Source organism: Astatotilapia calliptera, chromosome 3 (assembly GCF_900246225.1).
Source record: "Astatotilapia calliptera chromosome 3, fAstCal1.2, whole genome shotgun sequence".
In the NCBI taxonomy this organism is placed as follows: domain Eukaryota; kingdom Metazoa; phylum Chordata; class Actinopteri; order Cichliformes; family Cichlidae; genus Astatotilapia; species Astatotilapia calliptera.
The window spans coordinates 48,516,942-48,531,204 of NC_039304.1; the positions used below are offsets into that span (position 1 = coordinate 48,516,942).

At 35.1% G+C, this 14,263-nt stretch overlaps 1 protein-coding gene across 6 annotated transcripts; it reads left to right on the top strand.

Moving 5' to 3' along the window:
* Nucleotides 1–1,325: 1,325 nt before the first annotated feature.
* LOC113019629 (Fc receptor-like protein 3) lies at nucleotides 1,326–11,959 on the top strand. 6 transcript variants are annotated; one of them, XM_026163394.1, is made up of 9 exons: nucleotides 1,326–1,347; nucleotides 3,476–3,634; nucleotides 4,024–4,086; nucleotides 4,792–5,046; nucleotides 5,215–5,463; nucleotides 6,571–6,747; nucleotides 7,063–7,095; nucleotides 7,919–7,993; nucleotides 11,109–11,959. In XM_026163394.1, exons 2-8 carry the CDS (start codon nucleotides 3,613–3,615, stop codon nucleotides 7,990–7,992), a joined length of 873 nt encoding a protein of 290 aa, XP_026019179.1. In that variant the 5' UTR covers nucleotides 1,326–1,347; nucleotides 3,476–3,612; the 3' UTR covers nucleotide 7,993; nucleotides 11,109–11,959. The 6 variants fall into 6 exon arrangements, with proteins under 6 accessions (XP_026019179.1, XP_026019177.1, XP_026019178.1 ...); XM_026163392.1 differs by lacking the exons at nucleotides 1,326–1,347; nucleotides 3,476–3,634 and having other exon boundaries at nucleotides 3,664–4,086; XM_026163393.1 differs by lacking the exons at nucleotides 1,326–1,347; nucleotides 3,476–3,634 and having other exon boundaries at nucleotides 3,664–4,086; nucleotides 11,136–11,959.
* The last annotated feature ends 2,304 nt before the right edge of the window (nucleotides 11,960–14,263 follow it).

Genomic DNA, 14,263 nt, shown 5'->3' on the forward strand with positions numbered 1-14,263 from the left:
GTAAACTTATATAATAAACTTTATTGATCACATTTAAACTTGACAAACCTATATCATTTTAGTCATACTGGGAGCATTGTCAGTTTTGTCAACTGTGTCACTGTTCTGTCCAGCCATCCAAGCATTGCTCAAAATAACACGTAGGCTGGTTGTATTTTAAATTAAAGGATTAGCAAAACCTACATTCGGAGATAAATGCTCATGAATTCTGAAAAGCACGCTTTATCATTCAATATTATTATGTACCATTATTTAACCAACATAACTAGATTCTTTTAAAAAGTGCATTTTGCATGGCAAGGTTTTATTTATATATTTTTTAAGTAATCTTACAATGGGATAGAAATATTTTTTTAAATTTAGGGTATCATGATGTTAGAAGAGACACCATGGTGTGAAAGACGATGCAAAAAGAAAAATTGCAAATGTTTCTTCTTAATATGCAAATTTCTGGTCTCTTTGCAGGGCTTCACAGAGATACTAATCTCTTTTCTGACAACTTTCGTGATCTCCTCCTCCTCTTAAGGGTTGTTTTCACTATTGTGATGGTGGCTCTGCTGCTGCTTTTGGTGGGACTTCTTCACTGTGGGAAACTCAGCTCTAGACCAGAAATTACACTCATAGATAAAAAATCAGCCATATAAATGTTTTTAAAGCCCTTGCAGCCGTATGCTGTATACATCCTGAAAAAAGACCAGTTGTTATGATTAAAAGCCTTAAACCCACATTACCAATACATTCATGCCCATGATCATGTATATAAGCTTTTAACTGTAACTATATAGATAGATAGATAGTCAAACCCATACTTGAATCCTCAGCAAGTCATCTGTATCCAGTAGTGATGGTAAATTTGTTTTTTTACTGAATCAGGTTTTAATGAGTCACTCACCAAAGTGAATCGGACTTTTTGAGTCACTGAGTCAGTTGACCAGAGAATCCAAAAAATGTACATTTTCACTCAAACTTAATTTGTTTCTCTTTTCATGTATATCCTACTGCTAAGATGAGTGATTCTAAAAGAAAACAACTATTTTATAGAACAAAAAAGAGCAAAAAAAATTCTATAGGGAACATTTATTTTGTTTATTTTTATTTTATTAATATTTTCCTTAAATGTGTCAAATATATATTTTCTCATCTAAATGTCCACTGAGCTGTGAGCCAGGGGGCGGTAATGCGTCTTAACATTGGTGCCAACCAAGAAGAAGAAGAAGCTGTGAGCCAGGAGGGAGGGGGTGAGTGAGTGAGTGATTCCTTCACACTATGATTCAGCACGGGAAAGGAAGGAGTTAGTGAGTCCTGAGTGATTCGCGTACCCTACAAATCAGCACAGGAAGGGAGGGGGTGAGTAGCTCAAATGTGTTGTTAGCATGTTAGCAGAGCGATGCTACTGTGAACCGAGGAGCTATTGTCTTGATGTGAGATTCTACTCAGGGTTTTTTCTTCCATTTCAGAGCAGAAATGTTTTTGTTAAGATACTGGATGTTGTGTTTTTCTCCACAATTTTAATTATAAGCTAGATATATTTCTAATAATGAAACTAACCGCAAGAGGGATGAGTCAGTGAGTCAGTTGGAGTTGAGTTACTGGCTCATGAATGATTCATGAGTCAGTAAAGTGATTCTCGAGTATTGAACGATTCGTTCATGATTCTTCGCATCATTAGTATCCACTAAGCGTCACTAGGCTAGGCCACCATGCTAACCAACCCTACGTTATATATAAGTGAGTGTGGCTCCGGCAGATCCCAGGAACATCATATCTATCTATCTATCTATCTATCTATCTATATATATATATATATATATATATATATATATATATATATATATATATATATATATATATATATCTATATATATATATAGATATATAGATATATATATTAGGGGTGCAACAATACATGTATCGGTATTGAGCTGTTCAATACAGTGCTTTCGGTTCGGTACGCATATGTATCGAACAATACAAAATTTTTTAATTTATTTTATCAACTTTTATTCTGACGATGCTGTCTGTGTTGAGAGCTCAGTGGATCTGCGTTCGACTACTCCGCCTAGCCTGCACTGTCGAGCGCAGATCCACTGAGCGCAGCGCAAGCTAGCAAGACAGAAGTTAAGCTCGTTGCAACATGGCAACTGCCTCAACGCTACCTGAAATTGAACCTCCCCCACCCTCATTCAGATCTGGCGTTTGGAACTATTTTGGTTTTCATGTGACGTATGACCCTGAAGGTAAGCGCGTCATGGAAAAAAGTAAAACAGTATATCAGATGTGCCACGCGATGCTCAATTACATTGGTGGGAACTAGTGCGTTAGCACAGTTTGCTCGTTAACGTGTTGACGCTGTCCAGCCCCACGCACGGGGCGATCTGCGGTAGCTCGTTAACGGAGATTTGCCGCGTTATGGAGTGCATGCGCGAGGTCAAAGAATGGCTCCTAGCAAACTCTCTTATCCTAAATGATAAGAAAACTAAAATCGTGGTATTTGGCAGCAACATTCCTCGTGGCTAACTTCGTGATGCCTTTGGTTCCCTTACCAGCTCCCTTTCTGACACTGTTAGCAATCTGGGCGTGTTGCTTGACAGCTCGTTCAAACTCGATAAACAAGTGTCTGCTGTAGTTAGATCTAGTTTCTACCAACTCCGTCTCATCTCTAAGGCTAGGCAGTATGTTCTGCATAAGGACCTGGAAAAGCTCATCCACGCCTTTGTGACCTCAAGGCTGGATTACTGCAACTCACTTTATTTTGGTCTTCATTCTGCCCTCCTTCATAGACTGCAGACAGTCCAAAATGCTGCGGCACCCATTCTGACCAGAACTGGGAAGTTTGCCTGTATCACTCCTGTTCTAGCTGACCTGCATTGGCTACCCATAAAATACCGCATCCAATTTAAAATACTGCTGCTTACGTTTAAAATTACCAACAACACAGCACCGAGCCACCTTAAGGAACTCCTTAAATCGTATGTTCCTGCCAGAGCATTAAGATCATCTACTCAGTTACTCTTGGTGCAGCTTAGATCTCAGCTGAAGTCTAGAGGTGACCGGGTGTTTGCCCTGGCTAACCAGAGTTGTGGAATAATCTTCCTATTGTGATCCGGTGTCCGATTCCATTCAATCTTTTAAATCACGGTTAAAAACCTATTTATTTAATCTCGCCTTTCCTGCTTGTTAATGCTCGCACCTGACTCTTAGACTTACTCTATTTTTCCTTATACATATTTTTTATGGCTTGTGCTTTTATTATGTTTTTATTTTAATATGCATTTTATATTATCCCTGTGTATTAGTGGTATTGACCTGTGAGCATATTTGATACTTTGCTAAGGCCTTATAATACTCATGTTACTGCTCTGTCTCTAATGTTAAGCACTTTGGTATACCGCTGGTTTTTAAATGTGCTCTATAAATAAAGATTGTTGTTGTTGTATGTCTTGTGTGAAGTAACAGTGGCTCTTCCTTCTGACAGTTAAAGAGATAGGTTGACAAAAAACAAAATCCCCCACACGTAGCTGTGGCTTCTATGCTGCACAGAAAAAGGGAAGTACTACCCTGTCACGTTTTACTTGTATTCAGTTAAATAGTGAGGCCCATGTGAGGTACAATATGGAGCTCTGCATCAAACTGAGTGAGTACTGATCCTCATTTGCATCTGAATCAACATTCAAATAAAATCCATGGATGTGTGTGTCTATTAAGCGGTTTTGTTAATGCTTTTTTCAGAAGTCACATTTATTTATAAAGCACAGTGCATGTGAATTTAAACTGAGTGATTAATACGATTTTTATATGATGCAAGTGTTAATTCTGTTGCCTTAAAGAAACCAGATCATTTGGTAACTTTAAATTGCTTCTGCTGATCGCTGTCAGCTGGACACTGAACTAAAAGTATATAAAAGCCAGACTAGTATTATTACTATTATTATTAGCAGCAGTAGTATTAGTATTTTTTGCTGTTGAGATTCCATGTCTTACATATAAAGACATCTGTAATGTGTAATTTTTTTGTCTCTACAGTGGTGAAAATGCTGTTGCTGCTTATAGCTCAAGACCAGAAATACTGTATGTATGCTAAAGAATGTAAGACAAACTTTTGTTAACAGCGACAAATGTCTGTAAGACAGACTTTTGTTAACTGAATACACTTACTGGTCACTTTATTAGGTACACTTTGCTTGTGCCTGGTTGAATGTAATGACAAACCTGTTGTTGAATCAGTGATGCCTCGGTGTGAGTGCCATCATGACACTGCACATTAAACCCGATTTTCATTCCAACCTTTACTCCCTTCAAGCTGGGAAAATGTAACGGTCAGAAAAACAATACCAACATAAATTGCTATTATACGATTTGTATTGTTACTTTAAGGGTGTTATCATGAAATCAAGGGGTGCTTGAAAAAAATGTCTATCTATGATAAATCTGTGACTCACAACAACCCATTTGGCACCATGCCACATTCAAAGTCTCTCAGATCATTTTTGTTTTCTATTCTAATTGTTGATTTGACTGATTAGCCATTTTGCTAAAGAGCAGTTGAACATATGTCCCTAATAAAGTGACCGGTTAGTGTATATAACAATTACAAATACTAGACATGGCTTATCTTTCTATTTCCTAAGAAAATGATTTGGAAAAAAAAGTATATTGTACTTTTATTGTACTGTACTTGAAAGTGGGTGGTCCCTATTAAATTCACTTTTTTTTAAGAGTAGATATCAATCTCTTCATCTAGTCATTTTTTTATTTCATTTTATCCATTTACTTATTTTTGTGTGTGTGCAGCAGAAGGAGCTTATCTTCATGTTCATCCAAATAGACTGCAGTTCTTTGAATATGACTCCATCTCATTAAACTGCTCGGGGTTTCATGGCCCAGCAGAATGGAGAGTGATCAAAAAGCTTGGCTTAAATTCTACTCAGTGGGAAACATCAAAAAAATTCTTGTACATTAAACCTGCCTTTAAGTCACACAGTGGAGAATACTGGTGTGAAAATGAAGATGGAGAGAAAAGCATGACTGTCACCATCACCATCAAGGGTATGTTTACTAACCACTAACTTCACATTTTTCCAAAATTTCAATATGCTACTAAGACTCAAAAATCAAGATGGACTTGAGTTAAATGTGTTTTTACAGCCATCTTAACTTTAGTCAGGGGGGATGTCAATGTATTCATTTTTATTATAAATCTTCTTGTTTTTTGAGGAGGAGATGTGATTCTGGAGATTCCCGCTTTTCCTTTAATGGAGGGAGATAATGTCACTTTGGGCTGTAGAAAAAAAGGAATGCCTTCAAATCTTCCAGCTGATTTTTACAAGGATGGTCACTACTTGGAAACTGGATATGCAGGAAAAATAACCATTTCCCATGTTTCCAAGTCTAATGAAGGACTGTACGAGTGCAGCTTTTCTGAATCTCAAGGGAAATCACCAGAGAGCTGGATGGCTGTGACAGGTGAGCTATGACATTTTTTTTAGCACAATGGATGCATAATATTTTCAAATAAACTATACAGTTCTGCATTTGAGCAAATGCAATGCACAAATATACACGCAATAGTCTCTTTGCTATATTCTAAACTTTGTGTAGTGGTGCTAGAAGAAAATTAAAGTTTTAAAACAGGTCTCTGCAGTCTCTGCTTGCATGTAAGAATATAAAATATCGGGCATACTAAGGAAATGCTTGAACTGAATTTTATTCAAGAATAAAGCCACACTTTGGGGTTTGTAAAGCTCTAGTTTTGTAAGGCACAGTGTTGCTTTGTGCAATATCAGCATCAGCCTTCAAACATAATTATAATTTTCACTCTTTCATGTCCTACTATATAATGTTCAGATTTAGCATAGATTATGATTGAGTAAGTAGAGATAATATTTCATCATTATTTTTTTTTTTTTAACATAAGTCAGATAACTAATGTAACTAGGACAATGTTAACTTGAAGAAAGGTGTATTTAGCACATAGAGGGTGGAAAAGGTGAGTAAAGAAGAAATACTCAATGCATCATGGGAATCCCCCAGTAGCGTAGACCTATTGTAGTGTAAATAAAGGTGGATTCAGGAGCAACTGATCCAGCCCAAATCTTAAGTCTAATCTTAAAAGTAGAGAGGCTGTCTCCCCAACCTAAACTGGAAGTTGGTTCCACAAAATAGGGGACTGAAAACTGAAGGCTCTCCCTCCCCGTTCTACTTTTTAAATACTCTAGGAACAACAAGTAAGCCTTTAGTCTGAGAGCGAAACGCTCTAATGAGGATTTTTTAAGGACATCTTGATGATAATGAATTACAGTACTCCAGCATAGAAGTAATAAATGCATGAACAAGTTTTTCAGTATCATAATCCTATCTCCAGAATTATTAGAATGAATCGTCTGCTGACCATGACTGTGCAAAAGGTCATTGCAGGTTTCTTTTGAGTTATTGATTTAGTTGATCTAGTGAGAAACTAACACTGTCTTCACTCACGTCAAGGGAATATAGATTAGATTGTTATCCATTTCATCATCTTGAAATACTTAACAAAAATTAACAAAATACTATATTGTATATTTATTGTGTTAGCAGCACATGTTGCTCCCACACCTCAGCAGATAATACCTCAAGATGATCAAGAGACTGAACAGAAGAGCTCTCCATCCAGGTCCACTGGACTCTCCATCATATTGCCTGCTATGTTGATCATTTTGGCTATGGATGTGATAATAGTGGCTGGACTACATTACTGCCAGAAACACACAGGTTTCTTTCTTTCTATATTTGTGCATTTACTTATTTATTGTGCCAATAATTTAAGGTGAACAGAAAATTAAATAATACAATTTAATTCATATGATGTTCATTGAGGTAGATATCAGAAGAAGTCTTTTGTTCAGTTTGGATGTGCAGTAAAGCACTTATAATAATAATAGATTAATATGTTCAGTAGCAAAACAAGGCAGAAAGAGAAATAATTTTTGGAATTATTAAATGGATGTTTATTAATGTAAGATTATCTGTTTGTTCTTTAACTTTTTATTTATTGTTCTTCTTTTTATTTTATTTTGTTCCACCTAGTAGCAAGCTCTTACGCTGTCATGTCAGTAACAGGTGAGTAGTTTATAAATTCAAGATTCAAGGTCTTTATTGTATACAACAACATACACAGTATACAGCGTACCAAAATGCCGTTTCACCACAAACCCCCCTTTTTGCATTTATGAGAATATAAAAAATAGACAGTGTTGTGGAATACATTACGTCACGTATTTAAAATACAAAATATGAGTAAATCTATTCAGTTTAAAAAGGTGGTATTCAGAATACAGTTACTTTGTTGAAATAAAGGGATTACATGGCGGTATTTCTTGTTTCATATATTAGGCTATGCCCTCTCTATTTTTGGTAATTCCACGCCAGTGGAAACCCAAACAATACAACGTGGTCATGTGCAATTGCAGTAAAGTGAGATGATTGTGCAGTAGGTATTGAATACCAGGTTCAGGTTATGGTCAGGTTTTAGTAGAGAAGACAAGCCAAAGACATGTGCAAGGTGTAAAATTTGCAAATATAGCATAATGTAGATGTGTTCAGTGACCATGTGACTGAGGTGTGCGAATAAGTGTTAAGAATAATTGTTCCAAGGTCCAGTTTGTAGTAGATTTGTGGAAGTTTGTGTTGTTTTTGAGTCTTTTTGGTGAGTATTGTAAAAGTGTTTGTAAGAGTGTTTATGTTTATTTTAATAATCTTACACTCATCTCTCCTGCGAAGTTTTGAGTCTCAGTGAACTAATTGTAAAATTAGGAAGCTGTAACACAGTATCACCAAGAGTGAGTGTTTTTATGTGAGAATGTCTTTCAAATAGACTAATGAGTAAGTTATCTTTCTGTCACCACATACTACTTATTTCAAAACTTTTTTTTATCTGTTTCAGTGTATAAAAATGTTCAGGCAACTCATCTACAAATGGATACCTACAACAATGAGACAAAACAGAAAAAGAAATGAGGTACTCATTTTACATTTTATTATTATTATTATTATTATTATTGTTACTTTATTTAGGAAAACCATATAGGAAAACTATATATTTTTCTATAACTTATAGAAAAATATATATCTTAAAATATGATGATAATAATCATGATATCATAATTTATAGTGTTCTGTATTTGACATATATTTATATTTTTGATTTGCTTGATTGTTCACTGACAATGGGACACAAAGAGCATTATATTAGTGTTGAAATAGACACGAACCTATTCAGGGTGTGCCCCACTTGCTGGGGAAGTGGAATTAGTAAGAAAGCTCCTCCAGATGATGATTGTTATGAATTGACAATGAATAAAAAAAAACTACATTAAATTCAAATATCCAGTGCCAAGTCAAGTCAGTTCATTTATAAGCACAAAAAAAACAATACTGACCAAAATACTGTTCAACTATATCATGAAAGCAATAATAAAAACACAATACACATAACCACAAGAAAAAACTAAAAAGAAATGTGAAGGCTCAGTCTAGATTGAATGCCAAGGCATGAAAATTAGTGTTGAAACAGGTTTTGAAAAGTGTTACTGAGTGTTGGTGAGGTCCTAATAGGAGGCCAGGCTGTTCCAAAGTTTACGGGAAGCTAGAACAAAGATACAAATTCCTCTCTTCTTTAACTTCTTGGTACAACCAGAAGCAATTTAATGACTGAAACAAATAAAATATTACAATCAAATCCAAAACACAAAGGTATTTGGATTTGGATTTTATGTTTTATCCTAAGAGCCTCAGTGGGTAAAAACTAGCTCTGACATCAGCATTTTCTTTCTTAAATGTAAAGATATTGTCAAAAACCACCCACCAGGCTTATTACCAAATGTGTTTTTCAGAGGGTCAAGATCACCTTTGAAGGAGGAATCTACACTTAATAAAAGATCACTGAACATGATGAAAAGTGCTGATTCTGCACTATGATGCGCTTCTAAACCATTCTGAAATAATCCATCCAAGTGATGGTTGAATAGATTTCTGATTTTGATGCTTTTCATGTTGCTTTAGCATTTACTTTCATCTATTCAAGATTGGTTGCTCTTAAGCCATCAGCTTAGAAGTAAGAGCTACGTGTATCTTACAACACTTACAATGCTATCACTTTTCAATACGGACACTGTTGTCAGCTGCTATTACAAGTGCAGCTCTCAATACAGATGAGTTTGAGTTGAACATGTTTACTGGCAGATGTCTGACATGGAAAAAAAAAAAGAAATAGGAAAGAAGTGATTAAAGATTAAGTTTATCTAAAATTCCACCGTATCAAAACATAACAAAGCCATGTGTGTTTTAGTTAAAAGGTATTCGATAATTATTTAGCATTTGTTTTTAATTTTGAAATCTTTCTGACTCTTGCATACAAAAGGCAGGGCATGCACTTAACAGAGTCCAATAAATAATAAGTGAATATTATAGTAAACCCAATTTGCAAAGGTCAACTTTTAGTGCTATTTAACTACAGCAAAGAGCCATTTTTATTATGTTAATTGCTATAGGTGTTATTAGGTGTTATCTTCATATATTATACTGGCAGCTGCATTTATGTTTGACTCGTTGACTTCAGTTACAATACATGTGACTTCTGGAAGAGCAGTTGCATAACTTTTTGTAACTTCTATGGCCAGTTTTCTTATATTGGGCATGTAATACACTGTCCTGTATAAACTTATTTTTTAGCCCATGTGTCTCTTTATTTGTACCTGTATTATGTGGATCTATTAATTATACATTTAGAAGACATGTACATGTATTAATTAGAAACATAATAAAAATACATTTTCAGATTCAGTTTATACAATGGAATATAGAAAACAGCATATTTGTCAGATATATTCATGAATTTATGACATATCAAGACTAAAACAAACAAAAAAGAAACCTTGAAAAGCAACAAAGATTTAGAATTACTATTCTTAAAATGTTTCAACATTTCAAACTTATATTTGCCTTCCTATTAGAGCTTCAATTTTTGTTTTTTAAGGTAGTGGTTTATTATAGTTTAGCAGTTATACCACAATACAGTTTTACTTTATATGCTGGTAGATACTGTGGTTATTGTGATTATAACCGTTGGATGTTCGCTTAACCTGAAGTAGACATGCAATGTGACAGATATAACTGTGGCTTAAGACATTAGAATATATATAGAATGCAATTTAGAGTTCCAATTTAGAGGACCTTTAGAGGTCACCTGCCCTCTAAATGCAATAAATAAAAATAAAACTTCTTTTTATAATAAAAGTAAAAGAGAAATATATCTATAAGATAACATCATGTATCCAAGTGTGTTCATTAACAGCTGATCTGCAGCAGTGGATTTCTCAGTCTGTCTTGACTCTGGACACTTGCAGTTTTTACACATGGAAATCACATGTGTGCTAAGATGCAGGATTAGAACACAGGTTTAATCCGAATAAACTACTATTTTTCTGCTTGTTTCTCCTTATAAAAAACGTCCTTTTAGCTCAACACCACCGATATAACCAGATTAGGCAGCAAAATAACTGAACTAACATTATCATTAGTGTAAATGATCCTGATGTTTGTGGAGGACCGTAAAAGTGATATTCAGCTGAGCATCATGGCCCTCCTGTCCTCCACAGCTTTCTGCCAGTGTTCAGACAGCATGAACAGTGTGCATTCTAAAGTAGAGGCTTTTAAAGCAAGTAGAACGTGAGTTCTATTTGACGGACTGACTGACGATGAGAACACAGCTGAACATAATCTGACACATAGGAAGTAGAACATGTGGAAAATAAACAGTGAACATGAATGAACTGAAAACACTGGGTCACAACCCAGGAACCCTGACATTACTCTTCGTCATGCTGTTTGAGCATTCAGCCATTTTTGCAACAAAATTATCCACTACCACACTTCCGCATCAGCTTTGTCAAGTTAGTGACTGATTTGTTTATTCTTTTAGCTTTTGCTGCATTTTTCTATTTGTTTTCCTTTCTTTGTAATCTTTTTTCGATTTCTGTTGTGTTTTGTGGTGTTTTTAATTTGATGGTGTTTTCTTAAGTTGCACTCCTTTTGGCCTCTCAGGACCACTGTAACTTTTGCTATTTTTTGTTTAGTGCCATGGTTGGTTTACGTTGCCTTAGGATTGTGTGTCCAGAGTCAAGAAAGACTGAGAAATCCATCAAGGCGAGAGGTGCCCAGACACAAGGTTTTTCTACTCTTGATGATACACCAGGACAAATTCAACAGTGTGAGGAAGAGGAGGAGGAAGAAGTGCCAGCTCAGAGATATATAGAAGAGCGGAGGTGAAGACACAGACTGCTCTTTCTTGATGAAGGCTGTTAGAAAAGTTTAAAATAATTAGCAATGGTTAAATAAATAAATTAGCACTGGGCAGTGAAAAGGTATACATTCAAAAAGTTAAAGTGTGTAAGCACTTGCACCAAAATATCCCTGAAAATAAACGTCAAGCATATTAACTTCAGTTTTATGTTTCTTCAGTTAAACATGAAATATTTTTGAGTAATATTACTGCTTTATCTATGTGTTTGTTTCATATTGCTGTTTATATGTTTTATATATTTTGTGATAAGTTCATCTGCTGCATTACATCGTATTTTATAAGCATGTTATACATCTGTATCATGCTCTGTTAGGCCCATTAAGCCATTTAAGGATCAGATATCTTTTCCATCTGACCTAAGAAAATTATATGTCATGATTTTCTCACCCAATAAAGGGATACAGGCTATTCTCATTTTATCAGCAGCTTACTCGTTTATTAAGAAGAAGGCCCAGAGGTAGCACTGACGGTTGCCAGAATACTTTATAGTATGTAACTTTATTTGTTGTGTTTATGAAATGTATAGTTTTATTTTTTGAAGAACCTTTTGATGTAATGTGATGTGCATTATGTGTTGAGTTATGACTGAATGGCTGAACTGCAGCACAGAAATAAACGAGATCTTATCTGGATAAGATGATAACTTTGATTTCTTCTCTATTACAGCACAGCTTTTTTTTAAAAAAATAAATAAATAACTGCCTTCAGAAAATGTCATCAGAAAAATTCAAAAAGATATTAATTTTTTTATTCAGTTAAGCCTTTTCACCAAAAGAGCAAGCTGAAAAAAAAGAAAGCTCAAACTTTACCTTCATGTATTTCAAAAACCCCACATCTAAAGTTGCATTCATCTTATTTAACTCTACTCACATAAAAAAATATTGTTAGGTTAATATACAGTACATCTATAATATATGTGTGTGTGTGTATGTTTCTTTTAGCACCTGAGTTGTTTTTTAAGTAGTTGTTGTATTTAAATGTTTAAGGTTTCCTGGTTTGACTCTAAATTTGATTTCTTATGAATAGTTTCTTTCTGTTTCTTTATCTCTGACAGTTGCAAAATTATGTTTTCCTTCTGTTTCTCTGCTATTGTTTTTATGTTTCTCATTTTATTACATGCTTGCCACGTGCTAATCAGATGTCTTTCAATGTTTGTTTCCATCTCTTCATATGCTGCTCTTTGCTGTGGTAATCCGTGTTTGCTTTTAGTTATAATGCTTTTCAGATCTAGGTATCCCTTTGCTCGGGCCTTTTCTGTGTTCTCATCCACTTCCAGAAACTGCGTGTCCAGGTTCTCCACCTCAGATGCAAATGTATTGCTTTGATCTCCGAGTTTATCTTTCACTTCTTTCAGGTTAATCTGTTGTTTCATCAGTATATTAATCAGCTCCCCCAAGTATTTCAGTTCTTCATCTTTCTTCTGTAATTCTTCAGACTTCTTCCTTTCTGCCACGCGCAGCTCTTCTACTTTCTGTCTCTTTCTTTCTGTGTAAACGCATAAATAGTTATTTTGTTGAAATTGGCAGAAAAAAATGTGTCACATAATTTAATTAAAACATTTCTAATATGGTTTGAAGGACGATAATGGACATTAAATAAAGAATATTAGAAATTACCCTTCAACAAAACAGATTTTTTTGACATTTCATTGCTATAGATTCTGGGCCATGCGTCTAGGATCAGGGGCTTTTTAAATGAATTCCATCTATCATGATACAGTAGGTACACTGGAAAGGTCACTAATGCTTATTCACATTAAATTGTTAAGAGTTACCAGAGTTAGATACCTTTAGATCTGTTTTGTTTCCATTTCCACACAGAAATAGCTGCTGCAGTTAATATGAAACAAAATGCTAAGATGATGCTGACACGGTCAGCAGGAAAATGTGGAACTGCAACACAATCACCTGAAATGAAAAAGACAAGGGAATTACATTTATACTAAAATCTTTTTCCCCAAAATTCTGGGACTCTATAAATAATGTCTAAAAAATCAAATAAGAGAAAAAAACATTTCTTGTCTTTCATATCTGAGTTAATAAAAATGATGCTAGAAGCAATTGTATAAGTGTATGGAATCAGAGGAGGTTGTTTCCTGTAGATTTGAAATTAAAAAATATATATTTTTCATATTCTTAACGAACTTACGAATTGGGGCAACTGAGACTTAGGAGGGTCATCTACCAATCACAATGTTGGTTGCTCAATCCCTGGCTACTCCAGTCTACATGTCAAAGTGTCCTTTTTGCCTCCACCCATTAGGAGTGTGTGCGTGTGTGCAAGTGTGAAACAAAGTGCTTTGTTGCATCTTAAAAAATTGTTTGCATGAAAGTGTGTTTGGGTGAATGAGCCCTGTAGTAAAAGGAGCTCTGAGTGCTCAAATAGACTAGAAAAGTGTTTTTTTCTTGATCCTTTTCACTACAGATTAACAACAATTTTTAATGCAGTGATGGTTTTCCTAGTTTCCTACGTGTAATGCATGTCTTGTTTATTGCCTGATGCATTATATAATTTCTTTATGGTTTTGTTATTTCATGTTAAGTTAAATTTTGGAGAGCCTTGGGCTTATTTAGTAAATTCTCTTTTGTGTTCCCATTCTGTTCATCCAATCTTGTCTTTGTATGTTTGTCTGCACATTTAGCTGTATTTAGTTTTATTTTGGTAACTGCTGTATTTTGTGTGTTGTGTTCTTTTCACATCCCTCTACCTCCATATGTCTGTAGTGTTCAATCTGTCTCCATCTGTTCAATGTTGTGTCGTGCTAGCTGTGTGTTCCCAGGCCTTGTATTCCCAGTGCTTCCAGGCCTAACCAGAGCTCTCTTGTTCTGTATTCCCTAACCCACTCTCTGGTTTTGGACTTTATATATTCTTCAGATTTCCCTGCACCTGTTCGAGTTTGATTCCTGCCTTCAGCATTCTGGATTGGGG